Source organism: Oryctolagus cuniculus, chromosome 6 (genome assembly GCF_051225735.1).
Source record: "Oryctolagus cuniculus isolate XC-2025 breed Fujian yellow rabbit chromosome 6, ASM5122573v1, whole genome shotgun sequence".
NCBI lineage: Eukaryota > Metazoa > Chordata > Mammalia > Lagomorpha > Leporidae > Oryctolagus > Oryctolagus cuniculus.
Genome location: NC_142872.1, coordinates 696889 through 724709, shown reverse-complemented (window position 1 = coordinate 724709; position 27821 = coordinate 696889). Strand labels below are relative to the sequence as shown.

The 27821-nt window shown below is 56.6% G+C and overlaps 1 protein-coding gene and 1 long non-coding RNA gene across 3 annotated transcripts; one reads left to right on the top strand and one right to left on the bottom strand.

Moving 5' to 3' along the window:
• Nucleotides 1-856: 856 nt before the first annotated feature.
• On the bottom strand, nucleotides 857-4711 carry LOC149125875 (protein RoBo-1-like). The gene is made up of 5 exons (XM_089334608.1): nucleotides 4628-4711; nucleotides 4319-4429; nucleotides 3789-3938; nucleotides 3186-3317; nucleotides 857-1164 (listed from the first exon to the last, which is right to left on the bottom strand). The coding sequence occupies exons 1-5, from the start codon at nucleotides 4674-4676 to the stop codon at nucleotides 974-976; spliced, it is 633 nt and encodes a 210-aa protein (XP_089190734.1). The 5' UTR covers nucleotides 4677-4711; the 3' UTR covers nucleotides 857-973.
• Nucleotides 4712-22003: 17292 nt separating this feature from the next.
• On the top strand, nucleotides 22004-24470 carry LOC149125874 (uncharacterized). Of its 2 annotated transcripts, none has more exons than XR_016234986.1 (3): nucleotides 22004-22127; nucleotides 22461-22632; nucleotides 24410-24470. It is a non-coding gene; the product is annotated as an uncharacterized LOC149125874 (long non-coding RNA). The 2 variants fall into 2 exon arrangements; XR_016234987.1 differs by lacking the exon at nucleotides 24410-24470 and adding an exon at nucleotides 23069-23308.
• Nucleotides 24471-27821: the final 3351 nt, after the last annotated feature.

The window sequence follows — 27821 nt, the reverse complement described above, 5'->3', positions numbered from 1 at the left end:
GGAAGGACACGGTGACCCAGTCCTGGAGCCAAGCTCTCCCTTGGGCCACAGAACCTCGGTGGGCAGAGGGATGCCATCCAGCTGCATGCCTAGGGGGCTTCAGGGTGAGACCCGGCCTGGGAGGGAGAGAGGCAGCCCCAGTCTTACAGACCCACAGAGGAGGAGCAGCCTTGGGGCATTCCTTTCTTTGATGCAACAACAGGGGGTAGCTCCTGTGTGGGAAACTGGAGAAGCCAGGGTCCCTGTGAGCAGATCAAGGGTTCCTTCACTGGGGTTCAGCACTGGCTTGAGGCCTGCAAGGGCCTGCCCTGCTGAACCCTCTTCACAGGCACCATGGGGAGCGCAGCTGTGGCTGCCATGGTTCCAGCCCTGTGAGTGAGGGCACAGCTCTTTGGGCTCCTGAGGGGACCACCCCCATTCTTTGAACTTAATGCTAAAGCGACTGCCTCTGCCTGTGTCCTCCCCAGTGGCCACCCATCCCGGGGAGCAGAGGGTCGCAGAGCACATGGGGAGACTTCTACACACGAGGTGCTGAGGCGGTGGGGATGCGGTTATGCCTGGGGCTTCATGAGCTGCGAGCAGGGACCCCTGGGCTCTGAAGCGTTCGATCAGAATGAGTCTCCCGGCAACGCAGTCCAAGATTGGGAGCAGAAACCAAGAATACCAGGACAGAGGTGCATCCTGGGACGTGTGCTGAGGATGAGGGTTGAGTGACAAAGTGGAGACTCAGACTCCTGTAAATGCCAGGAACCCAGAGCCCTCGAGTGGGGCTGCTTGAGGTGAAGAAGCCATTAGAAGAGAGAGCAGGCCTCTTTTTCCTTGACTGAAGTACAAACAAGCCATCACACACACATGCACAGAAGTACCGGCTCTTTAATTCTGCCCAGAGGGGTAGACGTCGGGGAAGGGAGACATCTGAGGACGCCAGCATCTTCAGGTTTGTAGGATCATGGGCTTGGCAGTGCCTGAGAGCTCACAGGAAGACTTTGAGCAGGAAGAGGCTGGACAGCATCGATGAGGTGGCAGACAGCAGGGCAGGGCCCCCACTGCTGGGGTCTATGCAGCGGGTCCAGATCTTTATGCCAGACAACACTTGTTGACCCTTCAAGTTGCAAGCATTCTCAGTGGCACAGCCCATACCGTACATGGCTAAGCCGTCAAACGCTAGGAGAAAGTCAGGAGTCAGTGTCCCTCTCCTCCGGCCGCACCTACATCCCAGGTCACTCCTGCTCCCTCTGGTGAAGACAGATGCACTCACAGTTCCCTGAAAGGCAGCAGCTATGGCTCCAGTCCCACCCCGACCAAGTCTTATTTCCTTCTGACCCCAGCACCTCCCCAGTTTAGGAGTGGCCCTAAATAGATGCCGCTCTCTGAAGCCGGGCTGAGACTGAGGCCTTGGGGGCCCGACGAGGGGAGAGAAGTGAGGGAGGAACAAGGCCAGAGGGCAGGTCTGGTGTGTTTGCTAAAACCGGAGGTCTGCAGATCCTCCTGCCCCTCAGACCCCTTCTCCCCAGGCTGCACGCTTCCTGGAAGGTCGGGCTAGGGGACCTGTGTGTGTGCACAGGGTGCACTTCGTGCAGAGGGTTGGGGTGGAGAGACTGTGCCTCTGCGGCAGCCCTAACCCTCGGCATCCTGAGTGATGCCCCACCTTCCTCCTCCATCGCAGCTCTTCTTGCCAAAGGGCCAGTCTCAAGCCCTCCTTCAACATTTTCTGGGGCCAGCACTGTGGCATAATAGATAAAGCCACCACTTGCAGTGCCAGCATCCCATATGGGCACAGGTTTGAGCCCTGGCTGCTCCACTTCCGACCCAGCTCTCTGCTGTGGCTTGGGAAAGCAGTGGAGGATGGCCCAAGTCCTTAGGCCCCTGCACCCGCATGGGAGACCCAGAGGAAGCTCCTGGCTCCTGACTTTGGCTCGGCACAGCTCTGGCCATTGCAGCCAATTGGGGAGTGAACCAGCAGATGGAAGACCTTTCTCTCTCTGCCTCTCCTCTGTGTACCTCTAAATTTAAAATAAATAAATCTTTTTAAAAAGAAGTTTAAAAAATATCCATAAGAAAAGCATTAACTAGCCTTCATTCCCACCACACTCTCTCTCTTCCATCGTCTAGCCATCTCCTGAAACACCACAATTCCACAAAACATTTTAAAAGTTGGTCAGAGACAAGCAGAGACAGTGTCCCATTGAGGTGCATGGTCTAGAAAGAAAAAAGACCATGGAAATACTAGAGGAAAAATTCCTGCCTGCATGGGACACACATCCTTCATCACACTCTGAAACTCAGAACATTACTCCTATGGATTTCAGAATGACACCAGGCCAAAACTTAGGGCCTCGTCGAGGGGCTGGGAGGGGCAGTGGCAGTGACAAAGGCAACTAGAAGTGAGGTAGTGTTACCTCTCATTGCCGGTGAGCCAAGGTTCCATTCCAGGCCTCAGTCTGCAGTGGGGAGCAGCAGCTGTGTGCCCCTCCACCCCTCTCCTCTGCTCCCCTGCCCTGCCCTCCTCTACCCTGCCCTCCCTTCTCCTTCCCTTCCTCTCCTCTCTTCCTCCTCCCTCTCCTCTCTTCCTCCCCTCTCACTTCCTCTCTCCCCTCTACTTCTCCCCTCTCTTCCCCCTTCCCCCTCCTGCTAAAGCGTTTCCTTCCAACCTTGGAGGGACATCCAAGCTCTCTGCCCAGCACCACCCCTTGCTTGGTGTGGTGGTCGGCCTCTCTCAGGACCCCAGTTGTTCCACCCCTCGGTGCTCAGATCGTTCCCTGTGCAGACCCCTCTCGAGTTATATACAGTTGGTCTGTGTGTTTAACAGGACACAAACAGAAGTCACTTCTGAGGTTGGGTTTTTAAAACTGCAGTCCCCTCTCACTCTCTCCCTCCGTGTCTCCTATCACTTGCTGTGCAGGAGGCCAGCTGAAAGGTCATAGGACACATGGCAGGCCTGGTGAAGAAGCCCAGGTCCAGATGAGTGAGCCAAGTCCGCATCCCCTGCTCACTCTTTCATGACAACCTCGGGAGTGACCCCGGGCTAGCACTGCCCACCTGTGCCACTGCCAGGCTCCGGACCTGCAGACAAGGTGTTATGTTGACGCTGCCACATTTGAGGATGCTTGGTTACCCAGTGACAGACAGCTGAGGCACTGTTCTTCAGGAAGGTGAACCCCAGCCTGCCCAGGGAGTGCTCATACCTGTGGCGACAACCTCCACGCACTTTGTCTCCCGCCCTGTGCAGGGCAGGTCAGTGGTGCCACAGAAGACGCTTTCCTCGCTGTAGCAGGCAGGGCATTTGACACCGTTGGGGTCTGGTGACTTCTGAGACACTGGGTGAAGAGAGACGCATGTTTCCCAACGGAGTGGACTGGGAAAGTGGGCCAGGAGCATTGTGTCTGCCACCTCCCAGATCAGGACTCTTCTGGGCTTCTCCCACCAAAAAAATAAAAAACTAGGGAAAGTGTCTAACTAGGATGGCTAGGATGGCGTGGGCGGTGTTGGGTAGGAGAATGTAATCAGAAGGAGTTCTCCCTCTTCCTGCCTGCCCTGGCTGGAGACAGTCTCTGTGATGAGGAGAGGAGACCCCTGACCAGTGGCAGAGCTGCAGACTCACATGGGAGGACGCCCCCAGGGGTCCCAGAGCCTGCACTCAGAGCATCCATCCACACTGCTCCAAGGAGGAGAGGCCATCGGCAGCAGTCAGTGGGCGACTGGGTGGCAGGAAGGAGCCCAGAGGACGGAGGCTGAAAGCCGTGGATGGGCATAGGCAGGTGGGGAGCAGGGCGGGCAGTGGCACGCACCGAACACGTCCTTTTGGTTGCAAAGCTCGCTGCTACAGCACTGGAGGTCATACCCGAATGTCCGCTCATTCCCCAGAGTTGCTGAGAAGGCCAGTGGGGTGCAGGTGTTGGAAGAACAGCCTTTTTCCTGGGAGGACTGCTGGACTTTCCCTGCACGGAACCGAACCCCAGGAGAGCTCCTGTCTGAGCCGCAGACAGCAGGACCTGTGTCCGCAGGGGCTCTGTCGCCCCCCTCTCCACCCCGGCCTTTCCACTCCTCCAAGGCCCTTCCGCACCGTCCGTTTTGTGGGAGGAAGCAGTGGAGGGACGACTTGAGAGAATTGCTGGAAAAGGAGTGGAGGCCTCTGGACTGCCCAGGACCCCACCCCACACCCTGATCCAGGCTGGACATGTTGTGAGGAGGTCAGAGGGCACAGACGAGGTCAAGGGCAGAGCCCCTGCATCCTGCTTCTGAGCAAGGCACCCCTGCCTCTGAGCACCCGCTCCGGCTGCTCTGAGCGTGTCCCGACGTGGGCAGGGCTAGGACCTACCTGATTCATTAAATTCTTGCTTGTAGTGGAAGCAGCCTTGAGTGGCTTCACATGTTGCCTGCAAGCCGGAAGTGCACTGCAGTGGAGAGCATTCTGTGCACTTGTAACTCTCTACCCAAGGAGACAATGGCCAAACAGTCACTCAGCGGCGGAAGCCACCCCCAATCAGGTAACACTTCTAGCAGCTGTGCCTTCTGACAATGGGCCTGGGGTCCTTAAGTCCCAAGCCGGGCCAAGGCACCCCCAAGGAACCTGTTTCCCACCCCACCCTTTGCTCCAGGAGAAAGGGGCCCTCGGTGCGCTCCTTACCCCGGTGCTGAAAAGGAAGGTGGTGAGGATGCAGGTGGTGATGACACATGCCCTGGTGGGGGACAAGGCCATAGCAGCTCCTTGGACACCTGCTCAAAGCCCAAGTGAGAGCGTAGGGGTCAGGGCTATCCAGCGACCCAGGTGCCCAGCCAGTGCCGCCCAGTCGTCCCTCCCCCCTCCATTCGTTCAGCAGGGGAGAACTGGTGGAGCCCCAGCTCTGTGCTATATTTGGCTCTCGTGGGGGACATGGAAAGGGAAAGGACGCAGAGCCCCTGCTCGGGTGTGGGAGCTGTTAGGGGGCAGTCACGCTTCTGAGGAGGGGTTGACAGCAGCTCTCTGGGTGCCAAGACAGGGCTGGGCCCTCAGCTAACAGCACAGGTTTCCAGTTTCAAAGTTGCCCTCCTGTACAGCCCCCACCCACCACTGGAAATGCTCACCGCTGGTTTCTTCGAGGCTTCCGAGAGAAGGTCTCTGAGCCGGGGGAGCAGGATGCACTGGCCTAGAGTGGACAGGACCAGGCTGCTGAGCTTCTCCCCCACCCCTCAGTCACTCTTACCTTTATAGGCCCAGCATCCCCCCAGCACTGTGGAGAGTTACAATCTTGGCCCAGCGCCAGATCCACTAAATTTCCTTGTAGGTAAAGGGCTCTGGGCAAATAGAACTGGCCCAGCCCCAAGTCCAGCAGGTCTCCTGATCTATGAGGACAGCCACTCCCCTGACCTGCAGCCGGGGACGCTCCTTGGAGGCCCGGGTGGAGAGCAGAGGGGGACTGGGCCTTGCTGAAGTCCAGAGCAGGAAGTGAGGGAGGGGCAGCCCCGAGAGGGAGCCCAGCCTCTGTTGCAACAGATGGCTGGTAAAGGGTGCAGCTCAGGAAATGGGAGCGCTTGTTTCACTCTGAATTCATACCTCATTTTCCAGAGTAGCCTTCAGCCAACACAAGTTGCCTCAGAGACAGGTGTGTGTGTGTGTGTGTGTACACCCACACACTAGATACAGCCCTCCAGGGACCCCCTCCACCACATTCTTAGCTTCTCATGGCCTCGAGACAGCAAGCACACTCTTGTCTATTCCTTCTTCACATGAGAACTGTTTGCATGAAGAGAGCCGGGGGATGCGGGCATGGCAGGCTCTGGAGCCGGCCTGACGTGGAGCCAAGCATGCCACAGACCAGGCCCACAGGGAGCCAGGCTGCGCCCACTGCCCTGGGCCTCGGTTTCCTGGGCATGTGGTGATGCCCGGAGGGGAAGACTCAGGGCGTGTGGGCCGTGCCTGTCCCGGTGCAGGGCAGCTGGCATGGGGCTGCACCCTCACCCAGCATGGCAGCCAGAGACAGATCACAGCTTGAACTCACTGCTGGATCTCACTGTCGAGGGAGGGTGGGCTCATCCCGCACACTGGGCACCAGCGTCAATGTCTCATAGCCCTTGGCAGGCTCAGGCTGGGCCTCCTGGACAGTGGGGCACCCTGGAGGATGAGCACATGCAGCTCCTCCTCCTGCTGAGGCCACTGAGGACTCACGGCCAGGGCATCAGATCCCTCTGACCACAGGACTGTCTCAAGGGGAGGGGCTCCCGCCCAGGAACAGCTCCTCAGGATTCCTTGCCGCCAGAGCCCCCTCCAGCCTGAGGCTCTCCGGGTGACAGGATAAGATCAAGTGTCCATGGGGAAGGGGCCTGGGCAGCTGCTGGGTCCCCTGCAGTCCAACGTGGCTGCCTGCTGTGCAGGGATCAGGGAGGGGGCAGTGTGCTGGCTGCTTTCCGACAGGGCATGAGCCCTGTCAGTGCCCCGGACAGGGGCCGCCTGTGGGGCCTATGGAGCTGCACAGGTCACAGCTGTGTTGGAATCCAGTCTAGAACCTGCTGAAGCGTGGGGGAGCAGCCGAGCTGTTTCTTTACACCGCTGTAGTCATCAGCTCTTCCCCGGGAGACTCGTGAGGACACAGTCCAAGCCAGCAGAGTGCAGAGGACACACAGAAAGACAGGCAGATGCGGCAGGAGGCCTCGCGACTTCCCACAGCGGTGGCTCTGCTGGGCTTGAGGACTGTTTCTCAGGGGAGGAAAGAGACTGTCTCAGTGGGACTGGTGCCCGGTCCAGGGCTCCATGCCTTGTCTGGTCACCCTGACAGTTGCCTGTCTTGTGTTCTGGCAGAACATTCCACCAGGTCGGATGCCACCTGCTTCTACACCCCTGCTGCCATGCGGGTAAGGCTGAAGCCAATCCAATTCTCATCAGAAGCTGAACCCTGCCAGTGCACGGTGTGGAAGCACTGATGGCAGCGGGAGGAGCCGAGAGATGGGCCACAGCTAAGGCAGAGCTGCTGACAAACGCAGCAGGCCCCAGTCTTCACCTCTGCTCCACCCCATTCCCGGGGCTCAGTGGGATCCAGCACCCAACCGCTGGTTAAGGATTCAGTGGGACTCGGCACCCAGCTGCTGGTTAAGGTTTAGGGACTGAGGCTGGAGGTTCCCAGGGCAGGTGGAATCAGAGGCAGTAGGGGCTTCTGAGAACAGCGGGTGCAGGCAGGTGTCTGGGATGGAATGGCTCCTGGCTCTCAGGTGGTCCCAGTGCCCAGAAGCATGGGTGGGATCCAGGACTGAGGACACCGCGGGTCTGCAGGCTGTCATCTTGGAGTGTCAGTGTCTGTGTCTCGGAGAGGTGTTGCTGTGGCAAGGGACCGCCTGAGGAGCACCAGCCCTGCTCCAGCCCTCTCAGGCTGCAACAGGGCTCAGGGTGGGCCCCAGGATGAAGGGGAAGTGGTGCCCCTAGGCCCACGGTGGGGCCCTCAGGAGAGGCTCCGGAGGCAGGAGTGCCAGCAGGAACGTGGCAGAGGCGCCGTGCCAGGGCCTGCCTTGTCTCACCCTTTCCAGGGCAGTCCAGCGCTTTGTCACTGAGGCTGCCTTGGGGGCTCACTCTGAGGCACTCGGCCTCTGCCTATGGCTGAAATGTCAGAAGGCCCACGTCCTGGCCACCCAGGCACAAGCACCACACCTGGCTGGGTCTGGGGGAGGCCTGGGCTCTGCCAACCTGCCAGCTCCAAGGCCCTGGTGCTGAGTGGGGTCGGCCCACCCTCTACTTCCTGGCTGGAGTCTTGGTGGCCAGGGAGCCTGGGTTTGCGTCCTGGCTCTGCAATGCCCGTAAGCTAGTGCCTCAGTTTCCCTGATGGTGAGTAAGGACAAGACGAGGTGACCATGCAGGGAGGCATGAGGCTTCCATGAGCAAACATGCAAAGTGCATACAGCAAGCAGCACCCGCCACCAAAGCTCTCTCCAGGGTGTCCCTCTTTTTTGAGCATCTGTGTGTGCCAGCCCTGGTAGGAGATTGACTGGCGCACACCTTGCTTTCAGAGGAGGCAGGGGAGACCCAGGGGCAGGCAGTGAAGAGGGACACCAGGAGGCACAAGAGGGTCCCTCACTCTGGACAGCCAGTGACCCGGGGCCAAGGCAGGGCAGGAGCCAGGAGTCCCGGCCACTCTGCCTGCCCAGCCAGGCTGAGCACATGTGTGAAGGAGGAGAGGCAAAGCCCAATCTGAGGAACTGGGTTGGAGCTCCCCTGCCTGCTCCAGGGGCAGCCCTGAGGGACAGTGCCCAGGTCTGGGCCCAGACCTCCCCTGTGGGTAGAGTAGGTGGGGCCATGAGACTGACCAGGCCCTGAGTCCAGAGCACCAGGTTGACAGAGGCAGGGGCAGGGCTGCTCTGGGCTTCCCCAGGAGGGGACAGTGGTATCTCTGCCATCCAAGATGTCGCTTTGTGGCTGCTCCTCTGAGCCAGGAGCTGGGGGTGGAGCCATGTGAGCAGAGGGCTCTGAGGGGGTGAGGAAGCTAAGAGGGTGGGGGCAGCAGAGTGAGGCCACAGCGCGGCCTTCTGGGGGCAGGTCCCCTGCTCTACTGTCCTCCCGTGCCAGCCGTTATCACTGCTCCCATTTTATGACCTGGAGAAGGAAGCTGTGGCTACAGGTGGAGGGCTGAGTGCCTCAGAAACCAAAAGCCAAGATGGGGGTGGGTCACAGCCCTGGTGGGGCAGGGCAGGGCTGGTCTTGTCAGCAGAGGTTTCGCTTTTGCTTACTGGGCTGTGGGGCTCCCATCAGAGCCATGTCCAGGCCCTTTGGCAGTCCACGGATTAGCATCCAGCCTTTTTAGTAAAAGCCATGGCCATCATTATGTCTGTGCAACTCACACATATGGACTCACATTCATATGCAAAACACATCCGAGGGCCCTGCCAGAAGCTCTTGGAGAAAGTATAGTGTGAGAAAACGATGCGTGGATTTCAAAATTGTTGAACCAAAATGAACTTCCTTTCTCCCCAGCGTTTCGGAGCCCTTTGTATCTATATCAACTGCCTCTGTGCCTCTGATGGAAAGGTGTCCATCTTTTGTCGTCTGATGTGTGGTTCTTGGTCTACTGTTCAGCATTCAGTTTGGGAGGCGGTTTTTCTAATTTAAATGAATTTAACTGTTACATAAACAAATCTTGTGGGTTCCCCTTCAGCACACTGGGGCATAGGATTTCTATCTGCTTGGTTCACACTGCAGGCTCAGAGCCCACCGGGCTGACCCCTGCTTGGCACTGGATGGTATTGGCTGGTGAATGACTGCTCCTGTTACATAGACCTAAGAATGCAATTTCCGTTGTGTAGGGTTCTCTGTTAACTCTTAGAACAGGTGACAGAAGGAGTAGCATATGACGGCAGACTTCAGCATTATGGGATGCATTTCTTGACATTGGCCTTTTCTTCTTGTTGTGCACTTTGACATGACATGAAAGAAGATAAAACACAATCAGTATTTCCTGAAACAAAGATACTGCTGCTACCTTTTTGACATAAAGTTTGCCCTTGGACTTTGGAGAAGAAGTGGGCTCATGGAATTTCACAAGGTCAGGGCCTAAGATTCCTCCCTGGGTTGGCAGAATCCACGTAGCCATTGAGGCTTACTGAAGAGTGTGTATTCAGAAGGGGTGTGAGGCTGAGCGCTGCTCTCTGACCAGCAGTCTGATGGAGGGCTGGGTTCCACAGCAGGGGCTGCTGGGGTGCTGACACACAACTCTGGGGAAGATACCACACACCGTGCATCTGCGCATTTAACCCAGTGAATTATATAGTGTGCCTGTTTAAACATTATTGCCCCATATACCTAGAAATATGAGAAAAGAAGTCACCTCAGCAGGTTCCGAAGTTCAGCAGCATAAGGGAGGGGAAGGCCATTTCCCTGGGGTCTGTGTGCTTTAGATCCCAGCTTCTCAGAATGGAGCCATTTCCAGGAAAGGCAGAGAGAAACCAAGAATCCCACAGAATCACACTGTTCCTGCCCACCCATTGGCATCTGCATCTGCAAACAGCCTGACCACGGGACCTTGGTTCTCAGCGTGCACCTGTGGAGCCTTGTGAAAGCTTTGCAAGTGGAAAACCTGTCAAGCCAGGCACCTGCCCACAAAATGCCCAGCAGCGTGAGCAGCTCTGAGGGCTGACACTGTCTCATTCCCTCTTCCGATGGCAAAGCCCTTCACATGCGTGAAACTCCCCGCACCGGGTTCCTAAAGGTCATGTACTGGGTCTCGTGGCTCAGAAAATCCTTCGGAGCTCACACTGCTCCCGTGGACGCAGGCTGGGTGGCCAGGAGGAGGCAGCTCCCTGCACTGAGCTCCTCTAAAACACACTAGGTCTCGAGGCTCCAGGCTGGGCGGTGAGCCTTTGACACTCCCCCACCCCAGGTTTCATGACCAGAGCGAGCAAAGTCATCCCTGTCCTTGGGATGAAATGTGATAATCCCTTCTGTTAGACCTTCAACCCCGAGTGTCTACGGCAGCTTCAGCACCACGGACACGTCTCTGAGGAAGATGTCTGTGACAGAGTCCTAGCTTCACACACACCTGTGAGTTAGTCATCTTCCACATTTTACCTCGTCTAGCTGCTTTCTTAATCTCAAGTTTTCTTGGAAAACTTGGTCTTCTGATCTTCCAACACATTAGATTGCTGGGGATGTCTGAGTGAAGGGCCATAAACAGCAGAAATTTGTTCTCCCACAATCCTGAGGCTGGAGGGTGTGATCCCAGCATCCGCAGGTTTGGTCTCCCTGCGGCCTCTCTTCCTGTGCTTCACATAGCCGTCCTCTGTGACCTAATCCCCTGTTCTCAGTGTGAGTAGAGCTGGAAAAACCTTGTTTCCAAGTATGGTCACATGGATGTAGTAGGGATTAGACCTTCCACACGTGAATGTTTTAGGAACACATGTTAACCAGGACACACGTGAGAACCATGAGCTGCTGACTGCGTCTGTCTCTGCACCACAAGCAGGATGCTCTAGAATACCGGGCACACACAGCAGCTGGAATGTCAGGCCCAGGGTCTGCATTCCAAGGAGATGGGTGTGTGGTATGGGGGTGGGGTGCACAGCAGCTGTCCACTGTGAATATAGTTGGGTGTAGGACAAGGAGGAATCCACACTCACCTGTCTGGACAAGTTTGGGAGCCAGGTGTTGCTCACGCTTTATGGAGAGGAGGGGTGTGGGCTGTTTTAATGGCTGCAGCTGAGATAAGGAATCTCCTTGAGGACCAGCCATTGCCTCACTAGTGTGTGGGGAATGGCAGCTGTGTGCCCAGTGGCTGACTTCTGTTAAGGTCTTGCTGATGACAAAAGAGAACGTGCCAGAGATACAGAGTCCAGAGAAATGCCATTTTAGCAATTATTTCCTTGTGCAAGTTCAAGTCTTACTTCAACCTGGCTTTTCTAAAACTTCTGTTGAAATATTCTGAGTGTGAAATTTGCTGATGGTGGAAGCTTGTGAGCCACAAGATCGGTGAACTTTGGTGGCTGTGGAGTACGGGCAGGTACAGGACTGTTTGGGTCTGCGTAGGACAAGAAGTCCACAGACCAAGCTGGAAAAGTGCATGGGGTCCAACGGAGGCACCATCAGGCAGCTGCTGATGTATTCATTGGTGTGCCACAAGACCCCATTTCCCTACAGTCAGTACAGCGGGGCTAGGGCAGTGGAGCCACATCTCTGGGCCAGTCTGTGAGAACATCATGGCCATTATGGAGCTGCCATATGGAGCTGAAGCTGGGAGATTACAGGGAAGGCTAGGTGTTCCTGGGCTGCCTGAGTTTTGTCTAGAACATTCCATGAATCCCAGCACCACAGGGGACGTGGGCTGCTGTGCCTGTGTGGCTCCTGCTGCACTCTGCTACAGGACTGACCAACTTAGAGGTACCTGTCACCGAGGCCGCAAGTGCACAGACAGCAGAAGCAGGTGGCAACAGGAGCCTGTGGATTCTGGGTTTCTCTTCACCTTTCCTGGAAACGGCTCCTCCCCGTGAAGCCCGGGTCTCAGGTGCACAGACAGCAGAAGCAGGTGGCACTGCTCAGTCAGCAGGAGTCCCTCCACCCTTGCCCTGCTCTGACAACCTTGAAACCTGACATGCTGACTTCTTATCTCCTGTTATTTTCTCATAGTTCTCGATGCATAGAGTAATACGAGCCATGATTTCACAGAAATATGCCATCTGCCATGTCACTCACCCATTGAGAACACACAATTTGGGGAAGGCACTTGGCATAATGGTTGACACTGCTTGGGACACCCATATCCATTTCTGGTGCCTGGGTTCCAGCCCTCCATCCAGCTTCCTGCTAATGCACACCCTGGGAGGCAGCAGGTGATGACTCAAGAGATGGGTGCCTGCCACCCACATGGGAGACCTGACTGGAGTTCCAGGTTCCTGGCTTCAGCTTGACCCAGCCTTAGTACATATTTTGGGAGTGAACCAGCACATTAGTCTCTCTCTCTCTCTCTCTCTCTCTCTCTCTCTCTCTCACACACACACACACACACACACACACAAAACAAGTAAAAAATTTAAAAACAAAACGCTCAGTTGAATGGTGTGCAGTATGTTCACAAATCAGTGTAAAAGGGACATTCACCTCTCCATCTGACCCCTCAGCCCATCCCCAGCCCTAGACAAATAGTCGTCTATGCCCAGGGTGCAGGAGCAGAGTTGTTTCTGTGTGATTACGAGGTGCTGCTCTGTGCTGTGCTGTGCGTGTTCTCTCGTGCACACGTGCAGGTGTCTGTGACAGATGCCTTCTAAACCCCCCAGTGGACCTGCTGTGTCAGAGGCGGCTCTACACTGGGCTGTTTCCCAGCGTGGCTGCCGCGTTGGTAATCCAGGCAGTGCAGGAGGGTTCGGCCTCTCCCCGCCCTCACAGCACCATGCCATCTGCCCTTCTCAGAGCTGTCCCTGCTGGGGTAAAGTGATTGTGGTTTTGGTTTGCATTTCCCTGTCAGCCGAGGATGTTGAGTACCGTTCCCAGGCTTATTGCCCATGTGTGCTTCTGCTTTGGAAATACCATAGTCTTCTGCCAACTAATTTTCTTTTTTTCTCTCTCTCAATAGGTCATGTTCCAGATTAAAATTAAGCCTTATCGAAAACAAAGCAACGCTTTAGAAGACACAGGGACATCAAAATCAGACGGGGTCCCACTCATTCTCCACCAAGCTCCTTCTGCTCTGATCTCAGGAGCGCCAGGCACCTGTGCACCTGACCCTCGGAGCAGCGCAACACAGAGATCACACCGTGCCCGAGCTTTGCTGAGAGTGACAGCGCGGTTGTTCATCTCTGGGGCAGTTTAAAGCCAGGATCTCCTGGGGCTGCGCTGAGCGCGTGTCATCTTTCCAGGGTCCTGCAGAACTTGCACAAGAGACTGCGAAACGGGAACCGCAGTTTCCACAGCGGCAGCAGCCCCGGCTCCCCCAGCCCTTTCATGGGGAAAAGGCTTTCCGTCTGCTAACAGCTCCTTACAGCCGAGCTGGTTGCACCATCACATGTGTGTCTGACAGAGTGCCAGCCATAAAAATGTCTGGGACGGCAGAAGAACGGCTGGATGAAGAAAACCAGGCCATGGGACGCGAGGCTCTCAGCAGGGCTGTCTTTCAATGATGTTGTTGCGAGGAACTAGGTGCCGTGGCACACGCGGGTGAAATTAAGCAGAACGCAGCGAAATCGCTGTGTGGGTACAGATTTCCGGGCTGTGGCGCAGGGCGGGGCGTCTGCCCAGGGCTGCTGCGGCACAGCTGGTGCACAAGGGTAGACTGGCTGGAGCCCGGCAGCTGCTGGGGGTCTTGTGGGCGTGACTCGGTAAACAGACGGCTGGAAGGCAGCTTTAAAGGTGGCCTCTAGAGGAAGACCTGACCAGCACCGGAAGGCCAGCGGGGGCCCAGCGGCCCTCCAGGAAACACCGGCTGCAGACACCAAGCCTGAGCGGGGGCCCAGCAGCTCCTGAGGCTGTGCCCGGGGAAGCAGGAAGCAGCAAGGCCGCCGGGTGCGCCGATTTCCTGTGGTTCTGCCCTTTGCCGCCGGCTGCGGCGTCCCAGCTCAGCAGTTAGCCCACACAGGCCGCCCGTTCGGACATCACTGTCATTCCTGGAGGAAAATGAAACTCAGAAAAGTAAAACTAACACAAGACAGGGAGTGAGCGAGCTGCTCTCCAGGCTTGCGTTTTGAGACTGCAAACCCCTTCCTTTAAGAATACTTGGGTGGTACAGACACTGCTGACAGGGCGGGAACTCAGCCCAGGTGTCCCTGGTGGGTGTCAGGCACCCACTCACCCAGGCCACCGCCAGCGCCTCCCAGGGTCTGCACTGAAGTCTGAGCCAGGGCCGAAACTCACACCAGGCGCTCTGGCGCGGGATGTAGATAAGCACCGTGATTCACCCTGGAATCCTGAGCCTGAGGGGGAGCCCAGGCCGTCTGCCTCCCTCCAAAGGTGAGGTGCATCTTAAGTGACAGCGCCCCTGTCTGGACCGGAGCCAGGCAGGGGAGGAAGCAGGCCAGGCTCTGCGTGAAGACGGAAGGGCAGCGGGGGCTGACCCATGTTACAGGAGCAGCCACCTCAACAACGGGAGTGTGTGTGTGTGTGCGGATTTATCTACAAGCCAAATACCGGGGAGCTCAGGCGTCGGCAGCCCAGGCGCACTGGGGGCGAGAGCTGCAAAGGAGCACACCTGTGGGGGAACGGCGCCCAGAAACGCGGCAAGCAGTGGGGACTCCGGGGCTGGGCGGTCCCACACCACGCTGCCACAGGCGGCAAGGCAGGCCAGGGACCCGGGGTGTCGGCGTCCAGCCCGGCCGAGGCTGGAGGCTCAGAAGGCGGGTGCCGTCCCCCGTGCACACCAGGCGCATTCTGAGGGCTGGGGACGTCCATCAACAAACGTCCCCTCCAGAGGCCGGGAGCAGGACACGCCAGCAGCGTGCAAGCACAAAGCCAGAGGCGTCCAGGAGACGTGGGAGAGGGCAGGGCGAGACCCAGGTGGCGGGGGGCGGCCCCGGGGCCCCCAGACCACCCCTTCCTCCGGGCCTCTGGGAAAGGGGCTGTGGAGCAGAGCTCAGAACCAGGGGGCCGAGGCCACAGAACGCGGGAAGAACGTTCTAGCAGAGGCCCGGAGCAGCGGGCAGCAAGGGCTGCTCCCTGGTAGCCGCGGCGAGGAGGCCGGGGGTGTGGTGTAGGAGGAGCCGGGTGTGGGCTGGTCCGGGTGTGGGAGGAGCCTGGGTGTGGGCGGGGCCAGGGTGCCCGAGGGGGACCTGGAGCGCAGAAGGTGATGGCAGTCTTGTTTTCTGATGTCCTTAGCAGAATGACCGTTCAGTTAATGTATTGAACATCTGCTCTAAATACTGTCCCGCATTAACCCCCCACCTCTCGTCTCGCAGCAACACCCGGGTGAGTTCTGCCGTGACTCCCACTTCACAGATTAGGAAACGGGGGCTGGGGGAGTTACGGAGCCACAGACTGACAGCTCCCGGCGGCAGGAGCAGCCCCTGGGGGCGCCAGTGAGGAGGGCGGCGGCCTGCAGTGCCCCGTGAGCACGGAGGAGCGCAGGTGGGCCCTGTGCACGCCCCTGCGTTCCTTATTGCTTCCCTGCCGCTGCGAGTCGTTCGCTCGCAAGCCTGAGGTTCTCAATCTTAAAATAGCCCCAGATTTTTCGCTGCTTAGAGACGACTTTCTCTACACTCCCCGCAACACCTGACCCAACAGCAGCGCCCCTGCTGCGGGGCCTTATGTGCCCAAGACGCTGAACAAGCCGGCCCGCTGGGCTCGGCCCTGAGCCGGCCAGCAGACTGACCGACCCAGCAAAAGGGCGACAGTGGCTGCTTCAGAGCGGCCGGAGGGACCCAGCGGACACCTGTCCAGAAAGTCACCCTGGAGCCACCGTGCTGGCACAAAAGACCGGAAACCCTCGGCTGGATGAAGGTCAGCGACAGTATCCACGGGCAAGCTGCGCTCGGTCCCTGGGGGGCGAGCGAGTGACCCGCGCCCAGAGCAACGGGCACGCGCCTCCCGGAGCGGGCCTGAGGAAGACGCCAGACAGGAAACGCGCCCGGCATAGCCGAGTTTCTGTGAGGGCCTCAGAGGCCCGGCCACCGACCGCAGCCGTCCTAGACGGGACCCGGGGGCCTGCTGGACACCCTGCGGTTGTCTCAACCAGGGTCTGCCGGCTTCCGGGAGAAGAGCGCTGCCCAGGACAGCTGCCGCCCGCACTCAGCCGGGTGGGCCCGGGTCTGGTCCGCGGTGTCGACAGCAAGGTGGGTGATGGGCAGGAGAGCGCGGAGGAGTTTGTCCAGGGAGCGGGGAGGTCGTCGGCACCCCGACGGTGACCGCATTTATATCAGCAGGTGTATTTACCGCTTGGTGGTCCGCCAAGTGTAACTCCAGGTTAGGAGATTTCCGCTTAGCATAAGGCAATGGTGCCACCTAGTGGCGGGTCTCCCAATACCACGAGTACTTCAGAAAGTGAGTCTGCGGGGAGCAAGAGAACCTTGGAAACGTAGGCATTCCAGGAGCTCTCAAAAAGTCCGTGGAAATGAATGCTCTGGGAAAACTGGGCATGGATTTCTTTTTTTAAAAAAAAATTATTAATGGGGCCAGCGCCGTGGCGTAGCGGGTAAAGCTGCTGCCTCCAGTGCCGGCACCCCATATGGGTGACTGTTGGAGTCCCGCATGCTCCACATCTGATCCAGCTCTCTGCTGTGGCCTGGGAAAGCAGTAGAAAATGGCCCAAGTCTTTGGGCCCCTGCACTCGCATTTTAAGACCCGGAGGAAGCTCCTGGCTCCTGATCGGCTCAGCTCCAGCCGTAGCAGCTATCAGGGGAGTGAACCAGCGGATGGAGGACCTCTCCCTCTCCTCTCTCTGTGTAACTCTGGCTTTCAAATAAATAAATAAATCTTTTAAAAATATATTTATTTATTTGAAATGCAGAATTACAGAGAGACAGAGGCTGAGACAGAGAGATATGTCTTCCATCCACTGGTTCACTCCCAGATGGCCGCAACAGCCGGAGCTGTGCTGATCTAAAGCCAGGAGCCAGGAGCTTCTTCAGGGTCTCCCATGCGAGTGCAGAGGCCCAAGGACTTGGGTCATCTTCTACTGCTTTTCCAGGCCACAGCAGAGAGCTGGATTGGAAGTGGAGAAGCTGGGTGGTCTCAAACAGGCGCCCATATGGGATGCCAGCACTGCTGGCGGCCACTTTTCTTCTACACCACAGCGCCAGTCCTTGTTCATGGATTTCAAAAATGTTTTGCACCAAAACAAACGTAATTTTTTTTAAAAAAATTTATTTTTATTTTCTTGAAAGGCAAAGTTACAGGGATGGGGTGGGAGAATCTCCCTAAATGGCCACAATGGCAGCACTGGGCCAGGCTGAAGCCAGGAGCCAGGAGCTTCTTCCGAGTCTCCCATGCGGGTGCAGGGGCCCAAGCACTTGGGCCATCATCTACTGCATTCCCAGGCAACAGAAGAGAACTGGATTGCAAGTGGAGTAGCTGGGTCTTGAACCAGCGCCCATATGGAATGCCAGCGCTTCAGGCCAGGGTGTTAACCTACTGTTCCACAGCGCCGGCCCCTCAACTTATCTTTAATTCCATTTTTGACGAACTTTTCTATCTTCCCAAATCCTACGGAGTGAGGAAAAGTTAAATTACACAAAGTGAAGCCATCACCATAACCTGAAGGCAAGGAATGCCAGAACTTCAACCACAAACCTACACGGAGCAGTCGCCAGGCCGCAGCACGCACCTGCCCACGTCTGTTCGTGATGACTGGCTTCTCAGCTGTGGCGCTTACAAATGTGCATTAGTTCTATTAACCCTCATGAAGCCCTGATAATATGAGTAATTCTTTAATTTCCTATCATAATTATGATATATAACCTAAGCAAGATAAAATATTATGACATTTTGATAAACTTAGAATCTCACCCCTGGTGAGAGTATTACAATATTGGCTTCCCCAATTAAATATAAATGCTTTCTGTTATATATTAATGTTAGCCATCACAAAACACACCCAGCGCCAGAATAAGGGAAAGGGTTTATTGGGGAACACCCAACAGACCGGAGTGAAGGAGTGGCGAAGGGAAAATGAGAGAGTATAAGAGAGAGAGAGAGGAGAGGAGCTAGCAAGGAGAGAAGAGAGAGGTGATGAGAGGAGAGAGCAGAGAGAGAGCCAAGAGACCAGAGGAGGAGGCTAGAGAGAGGAACCAAGAGAACGCAGGAGGGAAGGGCCAAGAGAGCACAGTGTTCAGGAACTGGCCCTTTTAAAACTTTGCCCAAGGGCGGGCAGGGAAGCAGGAACAGCAAATCTCATTAAGATAGGGGTGGAGCCTGACCACAGAGGTTGGGCCATGTGGCCACCTGGCTAAAACTGCGCCAGTTTCCTAATACTTTCTAAACAAGGGGTAAAGAACCAAACTCCCACAGAAAAAAAGTAGGAAGGAGACACAGACATTATAGATAGCTTGATTGATTATATATGTATATATATAATTTCCTTTAAACATAAGACAAATGTTCAAACTACTTCTCACCAATCAGATTAGCAGACCTCAAACTTACAAGATAGTGCGGGGTGTGGCAGGGCATCAAAAACAGGCCAACCATTAAAATGCAGGTCCCACCACCCCCACAGGGCGGTCTGGGAGCCCCAGCAGAGCACGCCCAGGATTCACGAGTATGGCCCGGGAATGGCTCAGAGAAGCAGCCACGTGGCCAGCAGCATGAAAGTGGGGTGCTCACAGCTAGCTACTATGGAAGCGTTGTTTGTGACTGCAAAATACTGCAGCTAACCCAGTGCCCACAGGACAGAGGCCAAGAAAACACGCCCTGGGTCCCACGCAGCTGACAGCAGAGTGGGCAGGGCCCACATGGTGGAGAGATGGGAGGTGAGGAAAGCAACGTGGCAGGAAGGTGTCCACAGTGGGCAACTCTGGGAGGCGGCCCAGCTGGACAGCATCCAGAAACCCGCAGTGCCCAGACAGAGCACCCAGGACAACAGACTGCCCGTGTGGCCCAGCCCCCAGGGGCCCTCAGTGTGGGGAGCGAGCCTCGGACAGAGCACAGACGCCCAGCCTGGAGCTGACCGAGCGGTGGGAGCTCACGCAGGTGCGGCCTTCCTGGCTCCCTGCAGCACTCCGGCCTCAAGGGCGTGGGGCTGGGGAGAGAATCCTTTACCTGGTCCTGGACAGCAACTTAAATCAATACGCAGACAGGCAGAAGCTGGTGCGTCCAGGCAGAAAGCTACTCACTAGTTTACAGCAGAAATAAAAAGAAAGAAAGACTCAATGCCAACAACAGAAAAGACAAAATGCAGTTTTATTTGTAAACAGTTCAGAGGGAAGAAAACATGGAAGTGGGCAAGAGGGGGTCGGGGATGCAAATGAGGCCCCCAGAGTCCAAGTAAACAAAGAACCAGAGGAAGTCCTGAAGGCAGGAAGATGGGCAGCGGGGTCAACTCCCAGCAGCAGCAGAACCAAGGTCGGGGTGACGGGCACCCAAGGCCGGCCCTGGAGGAGGAAGCATGGCCAAGTTCAGGCTCCCAGGCCACCATGCTCATGGAGAGGCAGGCCGAGTTCCTCCCAGCCCTGTGACATCCTTCATCCCACCCTGAAGCCCACAGACCACGCTGCCCAAGCTAAGAGGTTCTGAATGAGGAACTGGGACAGGGAGGAGGGTCCACCACCACACTGATCCTGACTGGGGAAGCAGAGGGCCGAGGCCCACTCTCCCTCCAGGCCTTCCCTGGGGCTGGGGGATGTAGCACCTCTGCTCCCAGCCCTTGGCAGGCCCCCGCCTGTGCAGGCCCCAGCTTGCTGAGCTGGAGTACAGGGAACTGGGAGAGGAAAGTATGGCACAAAGCCAGCCTCCCACAGGACACTGCTCCACCCAAGTCACACGGGGGGGGGGGGGGGCCTGACCTGATGCGCCTGCTTCAGCTCCCTATCCCTCACACGGACCCACCCTTCCTGGCGAGCGTCACCACAACAGGGCGGTGCACAGTGATCCCTACCAGGACCAGTCTGTGGGAACAGGGGTTTTGTCCAGGGCCAGGAGAATGGGAGACTGTGCGAGTCTCTGCAGAGAGCATCCCTGCTCCGTGCTGCCCAAAGCCACCAGCCCCTTTCCCCTCGTGGGACTCCTGTCTCCAGGTGTGGGGCCGGCGTGGACAGCGAGGGTTGGGGGAGCCCCATGCCACCCTTGCTCTCACTGCTGCCAGCAGAGGCTGGGGAGGGGAGAGGCAGGTGGCAGAGAGTGAGTGAGGGGAGGGACCTGGGGTGTTTCCCCATGGGTGATGATGGTTTGAGGACATGGCCGTGCCAACCTCACGTGTGGCTCCATGAACACGCCCAGCATGGGAGTTTCTGGACTGCACATACAAGCCAGGACCCCCCCCTTCCAGGTAGCAGTACCCGTTGGAGAGAAGGGCTATAAGAATGGGCCTTTCCAGGACCCCAGGAGAGGTCAGCCCACTGCTGCAGACGAGGGCCAGAAAAGGGAGGCGAACAGGGTGGGAGCTGCTGGCAGGAACAGGAACAAGGGGGGCAGGTGTGGGGGTGGGGCCCAGGGGCAGCTGAGTGTCTCCCAGGAAGACCGGCTGACACCCTCACAACCCTCTGGGGCCCGATTGTGACCACACCTGTCCCACAGCCAAGGCTCTGGGGCTGGGATTCGACCTGACCCCTGGCCACGCTGTCTCCAAGACAGGGCCTGTGGAGCCGCCCAGGGATGAGTTACCTCCTCCCAGGATACGGTGCTGAGCCCTGGCCAGCACCCTGTGAGCACGGGGGACAGCCCTTCCCCTGGCCTGGCCCCCAGGCCCCACACACGACCCTCCCCTGGGGGCCCTGGGATGGGAGGGGCTGCTGGGGCAGAGGCCAACTCACAGGCGTGGATTCCACCCTGCGCCTTCTTCTAACCAAGATCTGTTTGTTAAATCAGAACCTCAGGACCGGCGCTGTGCCATAGCAGGTAGACCCACCGCCTGCAGCACCAGCACTCCATATGGACACTGTTCTAGTCCTGGCTGCTCCACTTCCAATCCAGCTCCCTGCTAATGCACCTGGGGAAGCAGCGGGGGATGGCCCAGGTGTTTCAGCCCCTGCACCCATGTGTAGACCTGGAGGAAGCTCCAGGCTCCTGGCTTACGCCTCACCCAGCCCTGGCTGTTGTGGGCATTTGGGGACTAAACCAGCAGACAAAAGCTCTTTCTCCTCCTCTCTATCCTCTCCTTCTGCAAGACCTATTATTTTTAAGAGAAGTGATATGGTAAGAAATGTGGCCCAGGCTCCTGACCCTTCAGGAACGGGTCCCTGGGCCTCCACCACCTGGGGATACTCCCATAGGGCTCCCCACTGAGGGCCATCAGAGGACAAGCTGCCCGTCGCCTGAGACCTAGAGCGGGTCCTGGAATTCCCGAAAAGCAGCATCCGGGACACCCAGACGTGGTGTGGCTCCAGGAGCCAGGATCCGGGCTGTGGGCGGCCCGGGGTGCACGTGCACAAAGGTGACTGCGAGCAGAGGAGCAGGACGACAGCCACACCGGGTCCCCCACCCCCCGGCTTTTGTTAACGGCGTACTATGTCCAGATAAGTGGATCCCCAAGAAGCTATCAGGACCCAATCATACGGAAATGCAAAAGCAAGGTTTATTTGGAAGTACAAGCGCGGCAGGGACTTCGTCTGACCAGCCATGCAGCGGAGGTCAGAGGAAGGCCCAGCCTTTGTTTGGGAGCGCTTTTAAAGGAAAAACCAAGGGTTACATCAGCGGGGGCTTACAGCACAGGGCATTGGTGACTGGACGGGGCTGCCCCGGGTTGCTCTCAGTTGAACGGGCAGGGGGTGGAGATGGGGGGGGTCTTCGTTTGGCCTGGGGTCAGGGAGTTACCTCGTTTGTAATCTCTATGAGCTGCCCTTGGTCTGCTGAGCTGTCCCCGGTCAGCTTTGATGTCTCGGGAATGCCTGGATGCCTGCTTTTACAAGGACTCAGGTCAGCTGCAGGAAACGGAGGCTGCTTTTTCTTTTATTTTCTTTAAATGGCGTCACTTTGGCTCTTCAGGCGGAGAACCCGTTCCCTCCAGGCCGCACCCGTGCGCCCGGCGCCCCTGGTCTTCACCCCCGTGGGCTCTTTCATTCACCACGGCCAGGCCTGCAGGACACAGGCAGATGCAGGCAAGACCCTGGTAGGTGTAGCTTCACCGCGGCTTTGGAGAGGTGGGGGCAGGGACAGGGCGGAGCTGGGGGCGGGGCCTGGGTGGTCACGGAGGGGCGGGGCCGGAGCAGGAGGGCAGAGCTGCGGTTGGGGCCGGAGTTGTCCCAGAAGGGCGGGGCCGGGGCGCCAGGGGAGGGGCCAGGGCGGCTCTGAGCAGCCACAACAGCGCAAAACCAGTGGCAATGGCTAAGGGGGTGGCTGCTGGGGCCGCGCCCGAGTTCAGGTTATCCGGGATCTGGGTGGCGTCGCTGCAGATGAGCTGCTGGAAGACGATGTTCCCTATCTTGATGTTTGGTGTCGACAGGAGCTGGCAGTGGTCGTCGGTGATGTCGGAGCAGCCTTTGACCCAGAGCGTGAACACTACGGTGGTCCCTAGAGGCGGGGGCACCTGAGCGCCTCGGCCCAGCAAGCAGCACCAGCACCCAGTCAGCTGCACGGCCAGGGCCGCGGGGCTCGGAACTTGCCTGCCTCTCCAGGTCAGCCATCAGGGGATGACAGACAGGTGCGGCCGACCCAGGGTAGACAGGCAGGCACCCCTGCCTCACCCAGGAGGACCAGGCCTGGGTCCTCCTCCTCCAGGCCGGGCCCAGACCCCACTCCTCTCTGGAGCGGAGTGCTGCCTGCCTCAGTTTCCGCTGAGCAGAGGCAAAAGCAGCCAGAAGGGACGCGGTAACCGCGTGCAGACAGAGCAAGAGCGAGGGCCGGAGCAGAAGGAGGAGAGCGCCAGCCCGGGGGGAGAGCACCAGAACCTGGCAGGGCGGCTCCTGCCCTCAGCCGCCAGGCAGGGCACTGAGGCTGGGCTAGTGTGTTAGGAAGACACCGGACCAAGGCTGTGGGATAGCGAGTAAAGCTGCCGCCTGCAGTGCCATATGGGTGCCAGCTCAAGAACCAGCTGCTCCACTTCTCATGCAGCTCTCTGCTATGGCTGGGAAAGCAGTACAAGATGGTCCAAGTCCCTGGGCCCCTGCATCCCCATGGGAAACAACAACAACAAAAAAAAAGTGCCTGGCTCCTGGCTTCGGATCAGCTCAGCTCCAGCCAGGGCGGCCAATTGGGGAGCGAACCAGTGAGTGGAAGACATCTCTCTCTCTCTCTCTCTCTCTTTCTGCCTCTCCTTTCTCTGTGTAACTCTGCCTTTCAGATAAATAAATAAATATTTTCTAAAGGAAGAAGTGGACCTGTGTACTTCTCTGCTGAGTTTTTTAAAAAGTGACCCTGGGCAAAAACAATTTAAAAAGTTCACATTTGATGGCATTGACCCAATTCCCCAATTTGAGCGCTACGAGGAAAAACCTCCCAGTTCCCTGCAGCAGAGGACACAGGACAGGATCCACCAAGCCCCCGCACAGCCCAGCTCCCAGCCCCGGAGGTAAAACCCACAGCAGTGTAGACATCCCAGGGAGTTTAAAGGACAAAGAGCCATGCCCGCTAGGATTCCCAGTGTTCCGGAAATACGTGAGGAGCTGGGGATGGGGGCTGCTCTGGGTGACACCTGGGGGCAGCTGTGGGTCCTTGTCTACTGTCCAGACCCCAGAGTCCAGCTGGACGGAGGCCCCGTGTACACTGAGGACCTGGTGACGCTGAAGACAGCCAGGCAGACCACTAAGAAATCCAGGACTGCAATTTTTTTTTAATAGATGTTTGTTTATTTATTTGTTTGTTTTTTAATGAACATAAATTTCCAAATTACAGCTTATGGATTACAATAGCTTCCCCCCGCCCCATAACTTCCCTCCCACCCACATATTTATTTATTTGAAAGGCATGGTGGGGGAGAGAAAGAGGGAGAGACTGACAGAGATCTTCCATCTGGTAGTTCACTCCCGGAATGGCAACAACAGTTAGATCTGGGCCAGGCCAAAGCCAGGAGCCAGAAACTCTATCTGGGTTTCCCATGTGGATGGCAGGGACCCAAGTGCTTGGGCTATCAATCACTCCTTTACCAGGAAACTGGATAGGGAGGGAGCAGCTGGGACTTAAACTGGCACTCCTAGAACAGGGTGCTGGCATTGCCCGCAGCAACTTAACTCACTACTCTATGATTGCTGGCCCCTATACTTTGCTTTTATAGGGCTCTTATTTTTTGTAATTTATGAAGTGTTATTTTTTAAGAATCTGTGTAACTATTCAGATAAATATCTCAAGTTATAAGCTGGGAAGAATTGAAATTATGTTATTGATATATGTATTATTATAATTTAATAACAGTTTATGAGTGGAAGCATACCTTTACTTCTTTTTTCTTTTTCTTAGGCTTGAAAAGGAATACACTACAATAAAAACTAAAGAAATGGAAGAACAAGTTGAAATTAAAGTAAGCACTTCAGGACTTTTTAAAGTTCCAGAGATAAATTAATTAAAGTCAGTAATTTGGCAATAAATGTTAGGTTATATGGATATATTGTTACCATCTGTAGTGAATTTAGCAATGAAGATTATATTTATTATATGCACTGATAAATTTATTTACCATTCTACTAGATTGTAGTTAAAAATAGATATTTCAAAAGACACAATGATGTAACTGAAGTGACTTTCATGTGAAAGAGAGCAACTCGTCTTTATTCTTGGATTTGTTGGTGAGTCAGCAGTAGAAAATACTCCATGGGGAAGATAATTATTCCATTTAGGCAGTTACATATGATAGTCTCTGCCAGGACTGCAATTAACATCCATGCCTGATGCCCACATGGCCCTGGGGAAGCCTGCTCCCCCTGCTGGTGAGGAGCAGACCTGCAAGGCTCTGAGCTCTGCAGGACCTGCCCTTGCCAGGGACCCACCCATGAGGGTCCTGGCCTGCAGCTGTGGGACCTGGTCTGCTGTGTAGCCCCAGGAGAACCCATTGCTTTCATCAGAAAGGACGATTGTTGGATTTGGAAGCCGAATGTGACACTTTCCACCAGGGGACCCCGCCCGCTAAGTTAGCACTGCGCCAAGTGTGACAGGTAGAGGAGTTCAGGTGTGCAGAAGCCACCCCACCCCCACCTGTGGAATGAAGCAGCCTGGTGACTGACAGCCAGCACAGGTGGAGGCCCTGGGCCAGCAGCAGGGGAAGCAGCCCTGCCCTGAGAAGGCAGCCCTGAGACAGCACTGGAGCCTCTCTCCTGCTCACAGGCATTCTGGCCCCGTCCCTGTGTCAGGCCGCCTCCCCCACCTCTCTGTGAACCTGCATCTCAGGACCCCTGGAGGAACTGGATCCCAAGACATACCTTGCACGACTTCTGCAAGCCCATCGACACAGCGTTCTCCTGGGTTACATGGCAGGTTTATCTCTACACATGGGGGCATCATTAACTCCTATGCAAGAAGGGCACTGGGTGTCGCCAGTCCCTACAGTCAGAGAGTCTGCGAGGGAAGAGGCCTTATCATGACCGTGCTGTCAGGACGGAGCCACTGCATCCTGGCCTCCACACCACGCTGGCCACCACTGATGACCCAGACCCCCCAGGTCTGCCCCGATAGCCCGCCCAGTCTCTGAGCGTGTGGGGTATAGGCTGAGAAGAGAAAGGAGGGCCCAGCCTGTCCTGACTGTTGGTGTACTGGTATGTGACTGCTGCTAAATCTGTTTTCAAGCAGGAGAAAGAAATAAACCTCGTTTTTAAAACACAGGGCTTTGGGGTACTGGCACTGTAGGGTAGCACATAGGGCTGCCGCCTGCAGTGCCAGCATCTCATATGAGTCCCAGCTGCTCCTCTTCTGATCCAGCTCTCTGCTATGGATGGGAAAGCAGAGGAGGATGACCCAGGAGCTTGGGCCCTGCACCCACCTGGGAGACCTGGAAGAAGCTCCTGGCTCCAGCCTTAAGATCAGAAAAGCTCCATGGCCGGTGCCGCGGCTCAATAGGCTAATCCTCCACCTAGCGGCGCCTGCACACGAGGTTCTAGTCCCGGTCGGGGCGCCGGATTCTTTCCCGGTTGCCCCTCTTCCAGGCCAGCTCTCTGCTGTGGCCCGGGAAGGCAGTGGAGGATGGCCCAAGTGCTTGGTCCCTGCACCCCATGGGAGACCAGGAGAAGCACCTGGCTCCTGCCTTCGGATCAGCATGGTGCGCTGGCCGCAGCACGCCAGCCGTGGCGGCCATTGGAGGGTGAACAACGGCAAAAAGGAAGACCTTTCTCTCTCTCTCTCTCTCTCTCTCTCTCACTATCCATTCTGCCTGTCAAAAAAAAAAAAAGAAAAAGAAAAAGAAAAAGAAAAAGAAAAAGCTCCAGCCATTGCAGCCATTTGAGGAGTGAACCAGCGGTTGGAAGATCTATCCCTCTCTGCCCACCTCGCCCCAACCATGCTCTCTGTAACTTTTTCAAATACATAAATAAAAATCTTTTCAAAAAACAAAACAAAACAAAACAAAAACAGGGCTTTGTTCACGAGCAGCGGTTCTCACACGGGGACTCAGGAATCCCAAGCCCTGGGCTCTTCTGGGGGTGCTGAGTTAACCACTTCTGGCCAGCACCACACTGCCTGTGCCTCATTCTCTCTCCCTCACAAACACAGGGTGGGGTTTTCCACATGGGAATGCACACATGTGTGAGCCTCCAGCTGTCTGGTATGTGACAACGCCACACTCCTCACTACTGTGTTTACTCGCCAAGTACGTGCTGATGGGTAAGGTGCTGCTTGCTATTTTGGATGAACTAATGAAGGTTTATAAACTTCCTTAGCTGGAATTTCCAAGACAGTAAATATTGACAGGGGAAGTGCACGTAAACCAGAGTTCTCTGGACTCCTCAGTAATGTGGGAGACCTGAGTCCTACAGGGCCCTGGGATCCCGAAGTCTGAGAACTGCTGGGGAGAGCCAGGTGCTGCTCCCAGGGGAGGCGTGGGCACAGCCCTGGAGACCCCTCTGGGGGCGCCTGATCCCTAACGCAGTGCCTGATCCCCCTAAGTCCTGGCTGCACCCTGACTCCAGCTTGCTGCTGAGGAGCAGCGTGGAGCAGCCAGTGATGACTCAAGGACTAGAATTCCTCCTGCACCACCACGGGAAGACCTAGACGGAGACCTAGATGCTCCCCGTCCTGTCTGGCCTGGCCCCGCCTCTGCTGTTGGGGAATGTGGGCGTGAACAAGCAAATGGAAGACTTCTCGCTGGCTCTGTGTCACCTGAGATAAAATGAAAATATGTAAATACTAAATGCAGCGGCTTCTGGCCAGCGCACACACGCTCCCCTCAGCGCAGTGCAGGTTTGGACGCAGCGGCGAGGGTTCCTGGGAAGAGAAAGCTGCTGCTCCATCAGCCACACCTGTGCAGCAGGGGAGCAGCAGAAATGCAGGCAGACCCAGGAGAGGGCGGGGCCTACAAGTGGGCGGTCCAAGTGACCTCCTGGAGACCACCCCCCAGTCCTAAATAAGAATAATCAGGGCCAGAGCTGTGGGGTAGCGGGTAAAGCCACTGCATGCAATGCCGGCATCCCCTTGGGCGCCAGTTTGAGTCCCGGCTGCTCCACTTCATATCCAGCTCTCTGCTTTATGCATCTGGGAAAGCAAGGTAGATGCCCCAGGTCTGTCGGCCCCTGCACCCATGTGTGGGAGACCCGGAAAAAAACTCCTGGCTCCTGGCTTCAGATCAGTGCAATAGCCGCCATTGCAGCCAACTGGGGAGTGAACCAGTGGATGAAAGACTCCTCTCTCTCTTCTCTCTCTCTCTCCACCTCTCCTTCTCTCTCTGTGT

What these genes read in the sequence shown, in the direction of transcription:
- LOC149125875 (XM_089334608.1), bottom strand. Translation starts at nt 4,676, where the DNA reads ATGTGTCATCACCACCTGCATCCTCACCACCTTCCTTTTCAGCACCGG. An exon ending in CCTTCCTTTTCAGCACCGGG is followed by an intron (nt 4,430 to 4,627) that starts GTAAGGAGCGCA and finishes CTCCTTGGGTAG; the next exon opens with AGAGTTACAAGTGCACAGAA. An exon ending in CGTGGAGGTTGTCGCCACAG is followed by an intron (nt 1,165 to 3,185) that starts GTATGAGCACTC and finishes ACTTTCTCCTAG; the next exon opens with CGTTTGACGGCTTAGCCATG.